The following is a 16541-nucleotide window of genomic DNA, read 5'->3' on the forward strand; positions in this document are numbered from 1 at the left end:
AACGGATGCAGAAGCTTGCTGTGCAACCAGAAGTGTTGGGGCTACATCAATCTGCTATACAACCAGCCAGAAGAACCGTGCTGGCTTCCTTCCCTTCCCTGGTGCAACTGGTATACCGCTTAGTAGTATACTGCACTAGTATGCTAGTGCAACTAATACACTGCCAAGTGACTAACTTAGCATGATGCTGAACTCCTCCCATTGGCTGCTTCTTCTGATGCTTTGTACTGACTTGTAACTCCAGTCACACACCCCCCACCCCACTGTGCACTCTTTCTGTGGCCCTGCACCCTGGCAGGCACTTTAAAGATCTGTCCTCATAAAATGTGGCAATACAGTTTCTTGTTCTGATGAAGTGGAAGTGTATTGAGCAGGAAAGGGGAGGCAGAAGAGCATGCAGCGAGGGAGAGACCTGCTTCAGAGGAAGGGTGTCTAAGGTCTTCATCTAATCGTAAAGCACAAAGAATACTCAAAGGAAAGTTAGCTGTATCAGACAGCCAATTTTTAATAAAACCTTGTTAGATATTACAATTGATTATGCATTAGAGTGAAATACACATATAACTGAGGACACATTTTACCAGTGCATTTTTAAGAATTGGTAAGTCATAATTCTGTCATTTACTTTTTAAATTAAAGCTATATCCCACCTAACCATGACTAGGGTGGGGGGAAATTGTACAAGCATTTTTCATGGCTGAAGCCCTCCTTGGCAAGATACAGGAAATATTCAGGAAGCATTTAGTGCTACCACTACCGAAATATTCTCCCACCTGCCTAAGAGACACAATACTATCTATAAGATGCCCACATTCACAGTTTAAAGGCACCAGTGCAATACTTCTGGAATTTAAACTAATTAGAAAGAATGCACTTAGTCTTAATCAAATCATTTTCTTCTTTCATTCCAAAGGATTCTGAATCATATGCCCACACAGCATCAATGCCCTCTCCAAAGCTGTGCTTTGGTCTCCAGTGCGGGAAAGGAAAGCGGCAGGCAATGACCCTGGCATCTGACGCCAGCTCTTCTCCAAGCTTCTTCTCTAGTTGCAGCATCTGTGAAGGAACAAAACCCCTTCAGACGGTGGGGAGGACATGGTGTTCAGCACTAGGATATGTACACGAATAACTAACTGAGTATATAAAACATTAGCTTTCCAGTGCTTGACAGAGAACATCCAGGAACTGCCAATTCATTTCGAAGTTAGGCAAGGGACGACCTACTGTGGAACATGCATGTCAAACAATGTATGGAATTATAAAATCAAGTGAGGACTAAATGTCAGAAGACTTCGGCAGAACCTTAGAAACACCTTGGAAGACTTCAGTGGGCTGGTAGAGGGATGCAAGAATTAAAAGAGGTTTGCTGAGTGTGGAATAAGACACTGGCTGTACAGAAATGTTGATAGCAAATGAGCAGAAGACACAACAGACGTAGTCTGCGATAAGCACTCTGTAGAGGGAGGAAGGCTCTATGCACTTGAATGGTTGCGGGGAGACTTCTGGAGAGTTTCACATTTTAGCAGCAGTTTCTACCCCTTTTTAAATTTTTATTATTAATGATTTTCATGCTTTACAAAAGGACATGCCTTGTCTCCTTTTTCAAGTTGTACAGTCTTTTCTACTGATCAGTTACATTTGTTATGGGACATTAGTGTTGAGTACAGTATAAGGACAGGAAGAAGAGGGGGGAAGAGGAGGGGGTGACATTTATTTTTTTTGCAGTGTACGTGAGGGGTTTTGTGTCTATTCGCTGGTTACGTTTCCTTGGTAGTGAGAGGCTGGGGGCCCAAGGAGTGGTTGGTTGTCTGTGGTTGCCTGTGATGGGATTTGTTTGCCTTTGTGGGGAGAGGAGAACTTGTTGGGTCAAGGAAACCAGATTGATTTGTATGCTGTCGGCGGGTTCTTGTCGTTGTCTTGTTGGGCTGTGTATGTGATAAAGGGGAGCCATACTGGAGCGAAGACGTCCTCTTTTATTTGTCCCCGTGTCAGTTTCAGTTTATTGATTAGCTTTTCTAATAAGCAGTTTCTACTCCCACCCCCCAACATAAAACAAGGATTCTGTCCTACCTATTCATTAAAAAGGTTCTACTTGATTTCTATATACCAACATTCTAGATAATTTTATGATTCAATAACAGAAACTTACCATTTGAGGTACTCCAAATATAACAACATTTGTGTACTGGGAAAAACTGACCTATTAAAAAAAAGGTAGTCATAAATATTCATCCTCTAAAAATTCTGTTTGTCTGTCTACTTAGTACAGACCATATGTGTGTAACGTGATGAAAAGGTACATCTAGTTCTTTCTTTTACACTCTAAGAATCAGAAAATCTGTATTTAAGTTAAATTAAACATTTTGCTCCAGCTGTCTAATGGCAGCAATGCACTGCAGTGGAGATCCCTGCTCCGTTTCTACATATGGACGACAGAAGGAAACTGGTGGTGAGTTTTGCTACTTTGACTTGCCTGCCACTAAAAAACACCTATCTGAATTTCTGCTGCATAAGCAAATGAAAGTCTCATTTTCTAAACTTCTAAACAATTCATTTTGTGTGTTCTTCCTAGGCTTTACTTCAATCGTAAGAAGCCTAGATTGGTCTCTAAGCTGGGATACTGATCATATTACACTCAAGAACAAACTTTCTAGGCTAAGGTTTCTTAAGAAGAGAGATATTTCTAATATTTAACAAGGAATAAATAATTTGGTAGGCTGGTCCAATATTAAAGATTCCTGTTCCTGTCTTTTTATGTTTCTCTTTCATTATATTTCCATGAATTTCAAACATAATTACAGTATATTAAATGAGAGGAACTGCTTAGTCTACCACCCTCTGAATAGCTCCTGTTTCTTTTAAAGTCACAGCCATCTAACAACTAACTCTCATGAGAACATATCAGATTAACAGTGAAAAGATAACCTGCTTATTCACTAACTCTGATGGAACTTGTATTCCAAAACAACCTGTGGGTTCTGGGTTTGGGATGGCCAATTAATTTAAATACAGCAATGAAAAGAGTCAGATCAAAACCAGGAGATAAAGAATTCAAACAACTGGGAGCAGCAAGGAAGAAATGGTGAGGTTCAGTAGTGGAAATTAATTTAATTCCTTTGAAATGTTTGTTAGCTGTTTTCCCCAAAAGCTCAAAGTGGCCTACAATAAATAAAATAGCAAGACAACACCATGAAATCCCAGTGTTACAAACACAAAAGATAACAGCATTCAAAAACTTCCAGTTCCCACAGCTCAGATCATAACTTTTAGCCAGACAAACAGAACTTTTTGCCATTTGGGCTTCAAAAGGACAACGAAACAAGATTACAGAATACAAGGAGAACAGAAAAAAGGAGTCTTGTGACCATTAAAGATGAGCAAAATAGATTAGGCAAGTTGAATTCAAGACAGAGGAAAGAGAGAAGACACCAAGCAAAGAGTCTTGAAAGAGTTATAGGAGAGAGAGAGAGAGAGAGAGAGAGAGAGAGAGAGAGAGAGGTTTAGTTGCGTTAAAGGAGAGTAAAGGATGTCTTTTATAGACATTACCAAAAGGGAAAGCAACAAGACTTCGCACTGAATGAATGTGGGCTTGTACATAGATAAAGCCAGAGATAAACCCAGTCTTCTATGTGTCCTATCTAAAGAGCAGCACAGTGCAACCACCCCACCCTGCAAATTCAGATTGTGACAGGTGCTGAGAGGTGGCAGACCTAAAGACCCACCTGCTCTTATGACCTCTAGTCAGGGCCGGCCCAAGACATTTTGGTGCCTGAGGCAAACCACAAAAGAGTGCCCCCTTCACCATCAGGGAAGAAGGGGTGAGTGAAGACCTACATCAGGAACAAGGAGGGGAGAATCAAATTTACCTGATCTGATGGTTGAGTGGGAATCAAAGGCCGTCACAGGGGGAAAGGGCCCCACTCTGAATCACGCTGTGCAGGTGCAGAGTTGAGAAGACCCTAGAAGGCAGCCCCCGCCATTTCCTCCCTAGGCGTAGCAGATCCGCAGCCTATTTGCCAAAAGGCCGCTGTGGAGGTGGCATTGAGGAGGTGGCTGAAAAGGAGGGGGCAGATTTCGCATCAAAGGAGGAGGATGCAGCAGCAGATGATGATGCCTCCCTTGGAGACCAGATCTGCTGCTCCTGAGGATCTTGCCGCCCAAGATGGTCGCCTCACCTTGCCTAATGGGTGGGCTACCTGGCCTCTAGTCTGGCCCAGACAGACACAAACAAAAAGGTTGAAGAAAGGGGGAAAGGAGAATTGCCATTTTGCCTCTGGTTTTAATTTAACTTAATATGTGTGCTCCAATTCTTATTTCCCATTGGAATTTCAAAATTAGTATGCAGCATTTTTTTAAACGTTAAAAGCCATATTCAGTATTGCAACTGACCATTTTACTAGCATCGCTGATAGTTGAAAATGTTCTCGTACCTTCCATAAGTCTGAAATGTAAAATTTGGTATCCTGATGAACTCCTTCTCTCCAGGCACAGTACCTGGAATACCACACGAGCCAAGGATTTAATTCATAACCAACAGCTTTGAATCCAACTTTTGCAGCTGCTATTACCTGCAAAAAGATAAATCAGTCTTTGTTCAGTAAAACAGATTCCTTGGGACACTGAATATTAGAACTTAGTATTCTGTGAAAATACAGAAATAATTTAAATAAGGCAAACATACACCAGGATCTTAGGCATGTATAGCATTGTATACAGAGTTCAATGGGATTTAATTTTTATTGCATGTACAGGTGAAACTTGAAAAAATAGAATATTGTGGAAAAGTTCATTTATTTCAGTAATTCAACTTAAAAGGTGAAACTAATATATGAAATAGACTCATGACATGCAAAGCGAGATATGTCAAGCCTTTATTTGTTATAATTGTGATGATTATGGCGTAAAGCTGATGAAAACCCCAAATTAACAATCTCAGAAAATTAGAATATTAAATGAAATCAGCAAAACAAGGATTGCAAAATAGAGCAATATTGGACCTCTGAGAAGTAGAAGCATGCATATGTACTCAGTACTTGGTTTGGGCCCCTTTTGCATCAATTACTGCCTCAATGCGGCGTGGCATGGATGCTATCAGCCTGTGGCACTGCTGAGGTGTTATGGAAGACCAGGATGCTTCAATAGCAGCCTTCAGCTCTTCTGCATTGCTCGGTCTCATGTCTCTCATCTTTCTCTTGGCAATGCCCCATAGTTTCTCTATGGGGTTCAGGTCAGGCGAGTTTGGTGGCCAATCAAGCACAGTAATCCCATGGGCATTGAACCAGGTTTTGGTACTTTTGGCAGTGTGGACAGGTGCCAAGTCCTGCTGGAAAATGAAGTCAGCATCCCCATAAAGCTCATCTGCAGAAGGAAGCATGAAGTGCTCCAAAATTTCCTGGTAGACGGCTGTGTTGACCCTGGACTTAATGAAGCACAGTGGACCAACACCAGCTGATGACAGGGCTCCCCAAATCAACACAGACTGTGGAAACTTCACACTGGACTTCAAGCATCTGGCATTGTGTGCCTCCCCATTCTTCCTCCAGACTCCTGGTCCTTGGTTTCCAAATGAGATGCAGATGTTGCTCACATCAGAAAACAGGACTTGGGACCACTGAGCAACAGACCAGTTCTTTTTTTCTTTAGCCCAGGTAAGACACTTCTGACGTTGTTTCTTGTTCAGGAGCAGCTCGACAAGAGGAATACAACATTTGAAGCCCATCTCCATGATCCATTTCTGTGTGGTGGCTCTTGATGCACTAATTCCCTCAGTCCAGTCCTTGTGAAAGTCCCCAACACGTTTGAGTGGTCTTTTTCTGACAATCCTCTCCAGGCTGCGGTCATCTCTGCTGCTTGTGCACCTTTTTCTTCCACACTTTTCCCTTCCGCATAACTTTCCATTAATGTGCTTCGATACAGCACTTTGGGAACATCCAACTTCTTCTGCAATTACCTTTTGAGGCTTTCCCTCCTTATGGAGGGTCTCAGTGATGGCTTTCTGCACAACTGTCAGGGCAGCAGCCTTCCCCATGATTGTGCTTCCTACTGAACCAGACTGAGAGACCATTTAAAGGCTCATGAACCCATTGCAGGTGTTATGGATTGAATAGCTACTGCACCTTTTCACAATATTCTAATTTTCTGAGATTGTTAATTTGGGGTTTTCATCAGCTGTACGCCATAATCATCACAATTATAACAAATAAAGGCTTGACACATCTCACTTTGCATGTCATGAGTCTATCTCATATATTAGTTTCACCTTTTAAGTTGAATTTCTGAAATAAATGAACTTTTCCAAGATATTCTCATTTTTCGAGTTTCACCTGTATATGCGATAGGAATCATAAAAGGAATGTTTTCTTGTTGAAGCAATTATCTGCTCAATTGCAGATCTCAGCCTTGCAAATATCTGAATAAATCAATTTGGCTATTCACTTTAACGGGAATCTGTCAATTTGTTCATAACATGCAGGTAATGCAATCATTTGGAGCCACTTACTATCAGGGTTGCCTGATAATGTATTTTCTCCTGCAATGGTGTAAAAAGACAAGAGCTGCAACTTCTTCCATCATGCTCCACCCTTGGTCCCGTTGCCCATATGCCTGCTGAGAGGTGGTCAGAGAAATCCAAACCACCCTTCCTCCAGGGCTCTTCCAGATGAGCTGGTCTCCTGCCAGCTTCCAAATGAGGCATTCCCGGGGGGGGGGGGGGAGCAGGCAGGGCTGAACCACTCTAGGATCTGATGAATCTACCTCTCTTCTAAATCGGAATCAGTGAAGGTGGTGAAGGTCCTGTGTGAGTGTCTGGAGGCGGTTGGTTGGAGGATGGATGGTGGCTAACAGATTGAGGTTGACTCCTGACAAGACAGAAGTACTGTTTTGGGGGGACAGGGGGCGGGCTGGTGTGGAGGACTCCCTGGTCCTGAATGGAGTAACTGTGCCCCTGAAGGACCAGGTGCGCAGCCTGGGAGTCATTTTGGACTCACAGCTGTCCATGAAGGCACAGGCCAATTCTGTGTCCAGGGCGGCTGTCTACCAGCTCCACCTGGTACGCAGGCTGAGACCCTACCTGTCTGCGAACTGTCTCGCCCGAGTGGTACTACTCTGTCATGCGCTCTACATGGCTCTACATGACTACTGCCATGCACTCTATATGGAGCTACCTTTGAAGGTGACCCGGAAACTACAACTAATCCAGAATGTGGCAGCTAGACTGGTGACTGGGAGCAGCCACCGAGACCATATAACACCGGTCTTGAAAGACCTACATTGGCTCCCAGTATGTTTCCGAGCACAATTCAAAGTGTTGGTGCTGACCTTTAAAGCCCTAAATGGCCTAGGCCCAGTATACCTGAAGGAGCGTCTCCACCCCCATCGTTCAGCCTGGACACTGAGATCTAGTGCCAAGGGCCTTCTGGTGGTTCCCTCCCTGCGAGAAGTGAAGTTACAGGAAACCAGGTAGAGGACCTTCTTGGTAGTGGTGCCCACCCTGTAGAACGCCCTCCCACCAGATGTCAAAGAAATTAACTATCGGACTTTTAGAAGACATCTGAGGGCAGCCCTGTTTAAAGAAGCTTTTAATACTAGATGAATCATTGTATTTTAATATTCTGCTGGAAGCCGCCCAGATGGGTGGGGTATACATCATCATCATCATCATCATCATTATTATATCAAGCTAGTCTCACAGTCATCACTGGCTTAGGCCTGATCTCAACCCAACTGCTGGGCCCGGCTGGACCTGGCACAGGGACGAGGCCCAGCCATCATCATCCCTCAGCAACCAGCCTGTGACTGCAGCAGCACTGCTCTGCAAAGCCCTGCCAGGCTGGGGGTTAGAATGGAAGCCTAAACCAGGAAGTTAAGCAGTCACAGAAACTCTGCCTCCCTCTCATTTTTCCTCTTGTCCTTTTGTCCTAGGACGTGGAGTCCCAACTGCCAGAGCAGCAGGGAGTGTGCAAAATGCCTGGGATGGTGGACAGGGCAGGAAAAGTCAGAGGTGCTTCAACACCCGACTTAGCAGCAGATTTTAAAGTGCCCATGTGTGTGTGGCAGGGGACACTGGACTGCAGCTGGCAGCTCTACTGATGTGCTTTATAGTTCAAATGTAATGCACATGATTGGCAAGTCAACCGGAAACATCTCCAATTAAAGGATTTAGGTAGCAGGACTGGGAAAGAAACCTCTGCCTGGGAGCTGCTGCCAATGAGACCAAACAAGACTGGACTGCATGCGCCAATGGATCCGTCAAAGCAGCTTCATGTGTTCCTACGTCTCACCCAGTCCTAGCCCTGTATGAAAGCTACATACACTTTGAGCACAGTGCCACAAAGGTCAACATACACTAGCATGGCTCCAACAAGAACACAACCTGACTTTGACTCACAATGCGCCCATCACCACTACCGATATCAACTAGGGGTCCATTTCTGTCCTTTAGCATCTTCAGGACATTTTCAACCTGCTTTGAAGTTGCAGGGACATATGGCAGGCAATGCCTCCTCAGCGCAGGGGCAATAAATGGCGTGGCAACAGAGTACAGGGCCACTAATGTCCCACCAATAACGCCGGTGACCAGTAAGCCCCAGTTCCTTTGTTTAGGGCCCTCATCAGAGATCATCAACGGCATCATGTCTTGTGCTGTGTTGCCTCCAGAAAGTTCTTCCGGCATACCAAAAATACCTAGAAAAGGGAAAGCATTTATTATACAAGAGAATATCTATTAAGCTTATATTCTTACACCCCAATTTCAATAGGAGATATTATATGAGAAAGAGCCCTGCTGGATCAGGCTGTCCAATCTTACATCTTGTTTCCAACACAGACAATTCAGATATACCGTATTTTTCGCCGCATAGGACGCACTTTTTCCCCTCCAAAAATGAAGGGGAAATGTGTGTGCATCCTATGTGGTGAATGCAGGCTTTCGCTGAAGCCTGGAGAGCGAGAGGCATCGGTGCACACCGACCCCTCTCGCTCTCCAGGCTTCAGGAAGCTATCCGCAAGCCTTGCAAGCCCGGCGGGAGGTCCCGCAGGGCACGCGAGGCTTGGGGCGGCAGCCTGCCGCCCGAAGCACGGGGAGCCCTCCGGAGGGCGCCCCGTGCTTCGGGCAGGTGTGCGCAAGGCTTAGGGCGGCAGCCGGGGCTGGGGGGGGGGGAGGAAATAATTTTTTTAAATTCATTCCCCCCCCCCCAAATGAGGTGCGTTTATGGGCCGGTGCGCCCTATAGGACGAAAAATACGGTATTTGAGAAGGCATAATGGCAACAGCCCCCCTCCTGCTGTTTGTCCCTCACTAACGGGCATTCTGGTCCATGGGGTCATGAAGAGTTGGACATGACTAATCAACTAAACAACAACAAACTGGCATTCAAAGGTATCCAGACTCTGAACAAGGAGGGTCCATTAAGGATTAGATAAATTTACCATTCACAAATTTATCTAATTCCCTTTTAAAGCTGTCTGAGCGATGGGCCGCCACATCTTGTAGCAGCAAATTTCATTAGTTAATTATACATGAAGTTCGTGTTTAAATCTCTCGCATTCACAGCAGCAGGATTTAAAAATTCCTGGCTTTGGGAATATCATGCCTCTGCTTTCTAATTTAAAACATCAATTTCCTTTCTGGACTGTGCCTCTTGTCAACACTGCCTCAAATTGTATTAACAAAAATGAATTATGAGAGAAACTGAATTATGCCTCACTTCGGTTCTCATTTAAACAGTACAAAATACACATACACAATCTAGTATTAATACATACGACCCAGTCTCGCAGGATCTGAATAATGAAGGATGATCTCTCATCAGAAATATTTCCTTTGGCATTTCTACTGTAACGTTCATTGTGTTCTAATACTTGAAATGTTAATGTTCCTTCATAAATTGGATTCTATTTGCAATGGGAAAAAACATCTGGAAAACACCATATGATATATAAGCTCACTATGCAAATATACTCCTTTTGAATACATTATCAGAATCACTGAGAATTCAGAAACATTCAGCCTGATCCTAAGCTTGTTTATTCAGAAGCAAGTCCAACTGATCTGAGTGGGACTTACATGTGAGAAGAATGCATAGGATTAGGCTGCTCATTTCACTGCAAGTTCTGCAACGAAATGAGCAGTCTAACCCTGTGCAGGCCTACTCATCCGTAAGCCCCACATGCTGCAGAATATGCCACAAGCCACATTCTTTAGACCAGAGACATTTATTTATTTATTTATTAAATAATATTTATTAAGAGTTTCAGGATTACAGAAAAGAAGAAAAAATAGGAAACAACACTACAATACATAAAAAAGAACAGAAAAAACACATAAAAACCAATATAACAATACCACAAAAAGAAAGAAAAAACACAAATCCCATATTACATATCTTTAACTTCCATTTGCTTGTTTCATTGACCTCCTCACACCTCCCTTTTTGTATTCTAGTTTAATTAGTTATTTCAGCAAATTCTTTCCATCTTTCTCAATTTTTATTGAATAATTTATCTTAACAATTTAACCTATTAACTCAGCAAATCCTTTCCATCTTTCCCCATATTCTGTTATTCAAATTGCCTTGATTTATTTAACCTTATCTTACCGTAAAATACCTTAGAGCTTGAAACTTAATACTCATTTATACATGACTCCTTATATCATTTCTACTAAAGCCATATAGTTTCATTCCAACATTTCCCCTAATATTCATTAATTTTAGGCTAATTCCCTAAATAAATTTTTTTCTTTATAAATTTTCTTCCAATCTTCATCCAGCGTCTCTTCTTCCTGGTCTCGGGTCATGTCAGTCCTTACTGTCCATTCCATCTAGCCCATCAACCTGGTAATCTTATGTCCGAGGCTCTTAAATCTCTTCCATGTCCCTTCTGCAGATCTTCCTCTTCTTGTTTATACCTGTACTTTCCCTTGTCTTTTGTTGGTCTCTTTCTTAATTTCTTTCCTTTCTCATTGAGGAGTAGGTCTCTGGGAGGTTCCAGCCCAAAATTGTCTCCATCTCCCTTCATCAAACCAGCCCATTCCCTACAGTCCCACTCCCCACAGTCATCAATGTAATCCAAAAAATATTTAAGAGCATATTTCAAAGTCCCTCCGAAGTTAAGAACCTCTTCAGCTCCAGACTCCCCCTGGCCCACTCCAACTTCAATCTTCAAAAACAGCGGCTTATTCTCCTGCAGGGCCTCGGATCTCTTCATTTGTATTATTTGAGGTGCAACCGCAACCTCCTCCATTATCTTCTGCACTTGCCCAATCAATACAGGTTCCTGAGTTGGTCCCTGAATGATTTCTGTATCAGTATTCCGTGTTTGTCCGCAGTTATTGACCACAACAGTCATCAAATCCGTTTTCTCATTCATCAAATCCATCTTCTCATGCATCTGTTCCAACAAAGCACTTGTCTTGCATAAAGCAAGCACCAAAACTTCCTCCCAGCACATTTTTATTCAAGGTCAAAAGGACTGGTCCCACGATCTTAATCTCACAGCTGTAAAGTCCCCAAGTAGACTGCAGCAACAATTTAACAAGCTCCCTCTAGAGGAGACAATTTCTATTTGTATCCATCTTTTTAAGGCAAGTCCAACAAAGGAAAATTACTTTCATTTTTCAGATATTTTGTTTCTTTAGAATGCAAAAGGCAACATTGGAATCAGTTTATTTCTCTTTTTTAGCTATCTGTCAAAGTGTTCCATTCGCAGTCAATGAACATCTCCAACAATTTCTGTCTCTGACACCCCGTTCCCAGGTTTGAGACGGTGGAAACTTGTCTTTCTTTACTCCCTCTCCTGCAGGCTTAAACAGTCAAAGCCCCCCCCCCTTTTCTCCTGCTTCCAAGGGGGTTTTAGTGGTTATAAATGAAGGAAATTTAGACTTTTATGAACGACTTTCCAGGCTTTAGCTTACAAGGTTTTTGCTTCAGTCTATATACAAAAAGCGGAGACCAGAGACATTTATTGAAGGCCATCTGCTCTACCCTATGGAGAGTTAGGCCTGCTGATTCCAACAGCCCATGTTATCCTCCATTTTGCATAGGATTGGGCTGTGAATATTCATGATGTGCACTGTATGGCATATGAAAGAACCTTTATAGTAACAGAACAGGGGGGAGACAATGGCCACAAACAGATATGCAGCAAGATAATAGAATGTAATACAGTGGTACCTCGGGTTACATACGCTTCAGGTTACATACGCTTCAGGTTACAGACTCCGCTAACCCAGAAATAGTGCTTCAGGTTAAGAACTTTGCTTCAGGATGAGAACAGAAATCGTGCTCCGGCAGCGCGGCAGCAGCGGGAGGCCCCATTAGCTAAAGTGGTGCTTCAGGTTAAGAGCAGTTTCAGGTTAACAACGGACCTCCGGAACGAATTAAGTACTTAACCCGAGGTACCACTGTATTGGAAGTCAAAAACATCTAAGCCTGGCCTGGAATACCTTTTATCAGCTTTTGCTGATTTGCCAACTGCAATCCTATCTACATGGATTTATCTGCTTTGGTTATCCACGTTCTGGTAATCTACCCTTTGGACAAGTTCAGTGCAGCATTTGTGGTTCTGCCTTTGAAAACAGGCCACAAACTTCAGCTTGTCCAGAATAGGGTTGTAAGACTGTTAACTGGGGCTGCTAACCATATTAGCTAAAGGTAAAGGACCCCTGGGCGGTTAAGTCTGGTCAAAGGTGACTATGGGACTGCAGTGCTCATCTCGCCTTCAGGCCGAGGGAGCTGGCGTTTGTCCACAAACAGATTTCTGGGTCATGTGGCCAGCAGGACTAAACTGCTTCTGGTGCAACAGGACACTGTGATGGAAGCAAGAGTGCACAGAAACGCCATTTACCTTCCTGCCACAGCGGTACCTATTTATCTAGTTGTACTGGCATGCTTTCGAACTGCTAGGTTGGCAGGAGCTGGGACAGAGCAACGGGAGCTCAGACTCAGCGGTTTAGACCACAGTGCCACCCGCGTCCTTATCATATTATGATAGTGCTGTCATCTGCACTGGCTTCCAGTCTGTTTCCAGACCCAGTTCCAGGTGCTGATGCTGACTTGTAAAGTCCTAAACAGCCTGGGACTGTCTCCTCCCATATGTCCCAAGCCAGATACTGAGATTATCTTCCATCAGGGAATGGGTATCTCTTTTTTTGGGGGGAGGGGTACACTTTTCAGAATCGGGCAAAATGTTTTTCTTTTCCTGGGCTTTTTAAACTCTCAAGAATCCAAGTAGTTGTTGCAGCTTCTGGTTCCAGTTGCCTCAATGGCGCAGCTCCCACGACAATGAGAGTTTGTTGGCGAAGGAATGAACAAAGATGAGTGAGGGTAATTATCTTTGTAAACTCCCCCAACCCTGGGGGAAGTTTCACTCGCAGATCATCTCGGTACCTGGCTTTCGCTCCGACATGGAATGCGGGAAGCAGGGATGCGCTGAATGAAAAAGCACTTCACCTGTTGGTAATCCTCCAACAGTGCCATTAAGAAGGAGCGGTTCTTCTGTTCATTAAGAATTTAATTAGGATTAATGCACAGATTAATGCACAGATGTGTGCTGGTAATGATGGGACAAGATTAAGGATTGCTGAATTGAAATACAGTGGTACCTCTGGTTGCGAACGGAATCCATTCCGGAGGCCCGTTCGCAACATGAAAAGAGTGCAACCCACAGTGGCGCGTCTGCGCACATGCGGGTTGCGATTCGCCGCTTCTGTGCATGACATCATTTTGCGTTTCTGCGCATGCGGCGAAACTGGAAGTAACCCTTTCCGGTACTTCCAGGTCGCCGCAGGACGTAACCTGAAAGAACGTAACATGAAGCGGACGTAACATGAGGTATGACTATAGCTACAAGGTCGTACAGATTTAAATTCAAATGATGACTTCATTCGATCTAAAAAACGGTATGTGTTGCAGAGGGAAGCCAATGGCTTCGTTATAAATACTTTGTTACATAAAAGACTCAGCAACGCCCCCAAGAAAGCCCCCCCCCCAATTCTTTTTTCATATAGCAAGTGAAGATGAAGGGAGAAGGGAATATAGATATGGATTACAATGACAAATGGAACTGTGTGAGGAAAACATAACAGTATGGAATAATTTTTAAAAGACTGGGAATCTACTGAGTTAATTCTTATTTTTCCCCTGATTGAGGGGAGGACAGATTGGACTTTGAGGACTTGCCAAGGCTTTGGCGGGGCACCAGATCACTCTTCTACGAGTAATTTTAGCTAATTTCTTCAGTTGGACAGAGAAGGGAGAGCTTGGAGGCTTGCCAGGGCTTTGGCAGGGCGCCAGGGAAATCCCCTCCTGGGACTGAAAGTAATGGCGATGGAATTTTATAGCTGCAATCAGAGGGGCTGGAGAACAAAAGAGGAGAGATCTCTTTAGAGTGACACCAAGTCAACAGCGCCGTAAGGCACGAAGGAGACCAGGAACAACCAAGATGGGCATAATATTTACAAAGACATAAAAGAACAATTGATTAAGATTAATACCTGAAACAGGAAGGATAACTTCACTAGCGAACTTATATATTACTAAATGTGTTAATACAAATTGAAGTTAAATCATTGTAACTGTGGTATAAGGGATTTTATCAAGATTGGATTGTAATTGGATTGAGTAATAGACTGGAAGCAGAATTAAAGGGAATTAGTAGACGTTGAAGTACAGCATGCAGGGGGCCACTTAAATTTTATAATTGGTTATGTCAGTGTTTCCCAACCGGTATTCCGCGGCACACTAGTGTGCCGCGAGACGTTGCCTGGTGTGCCGTGGGAGGGAGGCGGGCGAGTCGGGCGGCGAGAGGCGGGGCGGCGGCGGCGAGGAGAGGCCGCCCAGCGCGGGGCTCTCGCCGTCTGCCTGCCTGGCTGCCTGCGTGGCGCTGACGTCACGGGGCTGTAACGTGCCCCACATAGGCACACGCGGGGCGGCGAGCGAGCTCCCTCCCACATCCCATCGCCGCTCGCTTCGGCCGGCCTACTGGGCTGTCGCAGGCGGAAGGCCTGCACATGCACGAGGTTTTCGCGCCTTCAGGATTCCCTTCACGCCTTCCTCCTCCCGGGTCCTTGAGAGCGCGGGAAGCGGCAGCGCGAGACCGGCGTTGAGCCTGGTAGGTATTGCGCTTGCCAAGGCAGTCATTTGGGAAATGAAAACTTGCAAAGCAAGCAACCAGTTCAATCTGAAGTACGTGTATGCTTAATATCCTGTATCTGAAACCTGTTCTGCCCCCTCCCCCACACTTGGTGCCATTTTCATCTACACATGCAGCAGAGTAAGTTGACCCAGAATAGTACCAATTCAGATGGCAGATGGGAGAATGACAGTGCTGAATGCTTTCCCATGTAGAACAGTCCCTGCAAATAAAAACCTAGCATATTTGGAAGAGGGATGCTAGCCTAACCATTACCTTCTATGCTGTTACTATTTTTTTTATTTTTTTTTACATAAGTAAAAAGTGACCTTTCCCCATCTGGCATGGTGGTGTGCCTCGAGATTTTTTTTATGAAACAAGTGTGCCTTTGCCCAAAAAAGGTTGGGAAACACTGGGTTATGTTATTGATTTGTATTTGAATTGGCATTGTAATTTGGTATTGATATACAGTGGAACCTCTACTTATGGACATAATCCATTCCGGAGGTTCTTTCGCTGGTTGAAATGGGATGCTAGAAGAGGCATCTTGTGCATGTGCGAATTCAGCGGCAGCCACTTCCACGCATGCGCGAATCACAGCAAACCTGGTGCTTACTTCCGGGTTTGCTGCGGATGCAATTTGGAATGTCCGCAAGAAGAGGCTTATGTAAGTCAAGGCTCCACTGTAATAAGGCCTATACTGGATTTCTGCAAATGAAAATTAATAAAACTTATTTCCAAGTAGTTGTCCATGCACTGTTGCTTCAGCAGAAGTGACTGCTAATGCAATTTTTGCAAATTCTTTCTCCCCCTGTCACCTCCCTGCACTCCAAATATCTGTTCTGGACAGTTGGCGGAACACTCCAAAATATGTTTTAAGATGGATGCAAGGGGGAACTGGCAAAAACTGGGGGTTGGCAAAAATTGGGGGTTGGACTCGATGGCCCTTGTGGTCTCTTCCAACTCTATGATTCTATGAAAAACTGCTTGCCCTCCCCCTCCATTAGCAGACAACCCTTGCCTGCCAGAGTACCAATTGGATAAAGCCCTTTACATCAAAATCTAAACCCTGAGTTCGCATGTGTTGGATTTTTTTTATTCTGATTTTATTTTCCTCTTTATACTTAGTTTATAGTTGTATTATATTGCACTGGAAATCGCTCATTCTTGCAGCTTGTTACTAGACAGCATGTAAATACAGTATTAAGAAAGGAGTTGTTGTCGGACCCGTGGCTTCGTCTAGGTCAAACCTTACCTGGCCATTTACCACAATTTCGAAGAAAGAGGGAGAAGGGCGGCGGGGAAAGGGAGCAGAGGGAGGCACAGAAGGGCCGCCAGGAGGGAAAAGAAAGGCGCCGGGATTCCGAAGCAGAACTCCCAAGGCTCGAGGCGGGGCGGGGCGGGAGGGACGCC

At 44.2% G+C, this 16541-nt stretch overlaps 1 protein-coding gene and 1 long non-coding RNA gene across 6 annotated transcripts; one reads left to right on the forward strand and one right to left on the reverse strand.

The window, feature by feature from the left end:
- Positions 1–475: 475 nt before the first annotated feature.
- ATPSCKMT (ATP synthase c subunit lysine N-methyltransferase) lies at positions 476–16485 on the reverse strand. Of its 5 annotated transcripts, none has more exons than XM_081206027.1 (5): positions 16384–16485; positions 8387–8682; positions 4431–4568; positions 2150–2200; positions 476–1056 (listed from the first exon to the last, which is right to left on the reverse strand). In XM_081206027.1, the coding sequence occupies exons 2-5, from the start codon at positions 8669–8671 to the stop codon at positions 856–858; spliced, it is 675 nt and encodes a 224-aa protein (XP_081062153.1). In that variant the 5' UTR covers positions 8672–8682; positions 16384–16485; the 3' UTR covers positions 476–855. The 5 variants fall into 5 exon arrangements, with proteins under 5 accessions (XP_081062153.1, XP_081062154.1, XP_081062150.1 ...); XM_081206028.1 differs by lacking the exons at positions 2150–2200; positions 16384–16485 and adding exons at positions 9762–9913; positions 15612–16032; XM_081206024.1 differs by lacking the exon at positions 16384–16485 and adding an exon at positions 9762–10159.
- On the forward strand, positions 2213–4351 carry LOC308593564. Its single transcript, XR_014011009.1, has 2 exons — positions 2213–3450; positions 3481–4351. It is a non-coding gene; the product is annotated as an uncharacterized lncRNA (long non-coding RNA).
- Positions 16486–16541: the final 56 nt, after the last annotated feature.

Source organism: Podarcis bocagei, assembly GCF_964188305.1.
Source record: "Podarcis bocagei genome assembly, chromosome: 8".
Taxonomy (NCBI): Eukaryota; Metazoa; Chordata; class Lepidosauria; order Squamata; family Lacertidae; genus Podarcis; species Podarcis bocagei.

Bases quoted from the DNA above. Each gene is read 5' to 3' on its own strand.
- ATPSCKMT (XM_081206027.1), bottom strand. From the start codon at position 8,671: ATGCCGGAAGAACTTTCTGGAGGCAACACAGCACAAGACATGATGCCG. The intron at 4,569-8,386 runs GTGAGTCAAAGT...ATCTTTTTGCAG, and splicing joins GTAGTGGTGATGGGCGCATT to GTAATAGCAGCTGCAAAAGT. The intron at 1,057-2,149 runs GTAAGTTTCTGT...GTTCCTTCACAG, and splicing joins TATTTGGAGTACCTCAAATG to ATGCTGCAACTAGAGAAGAA.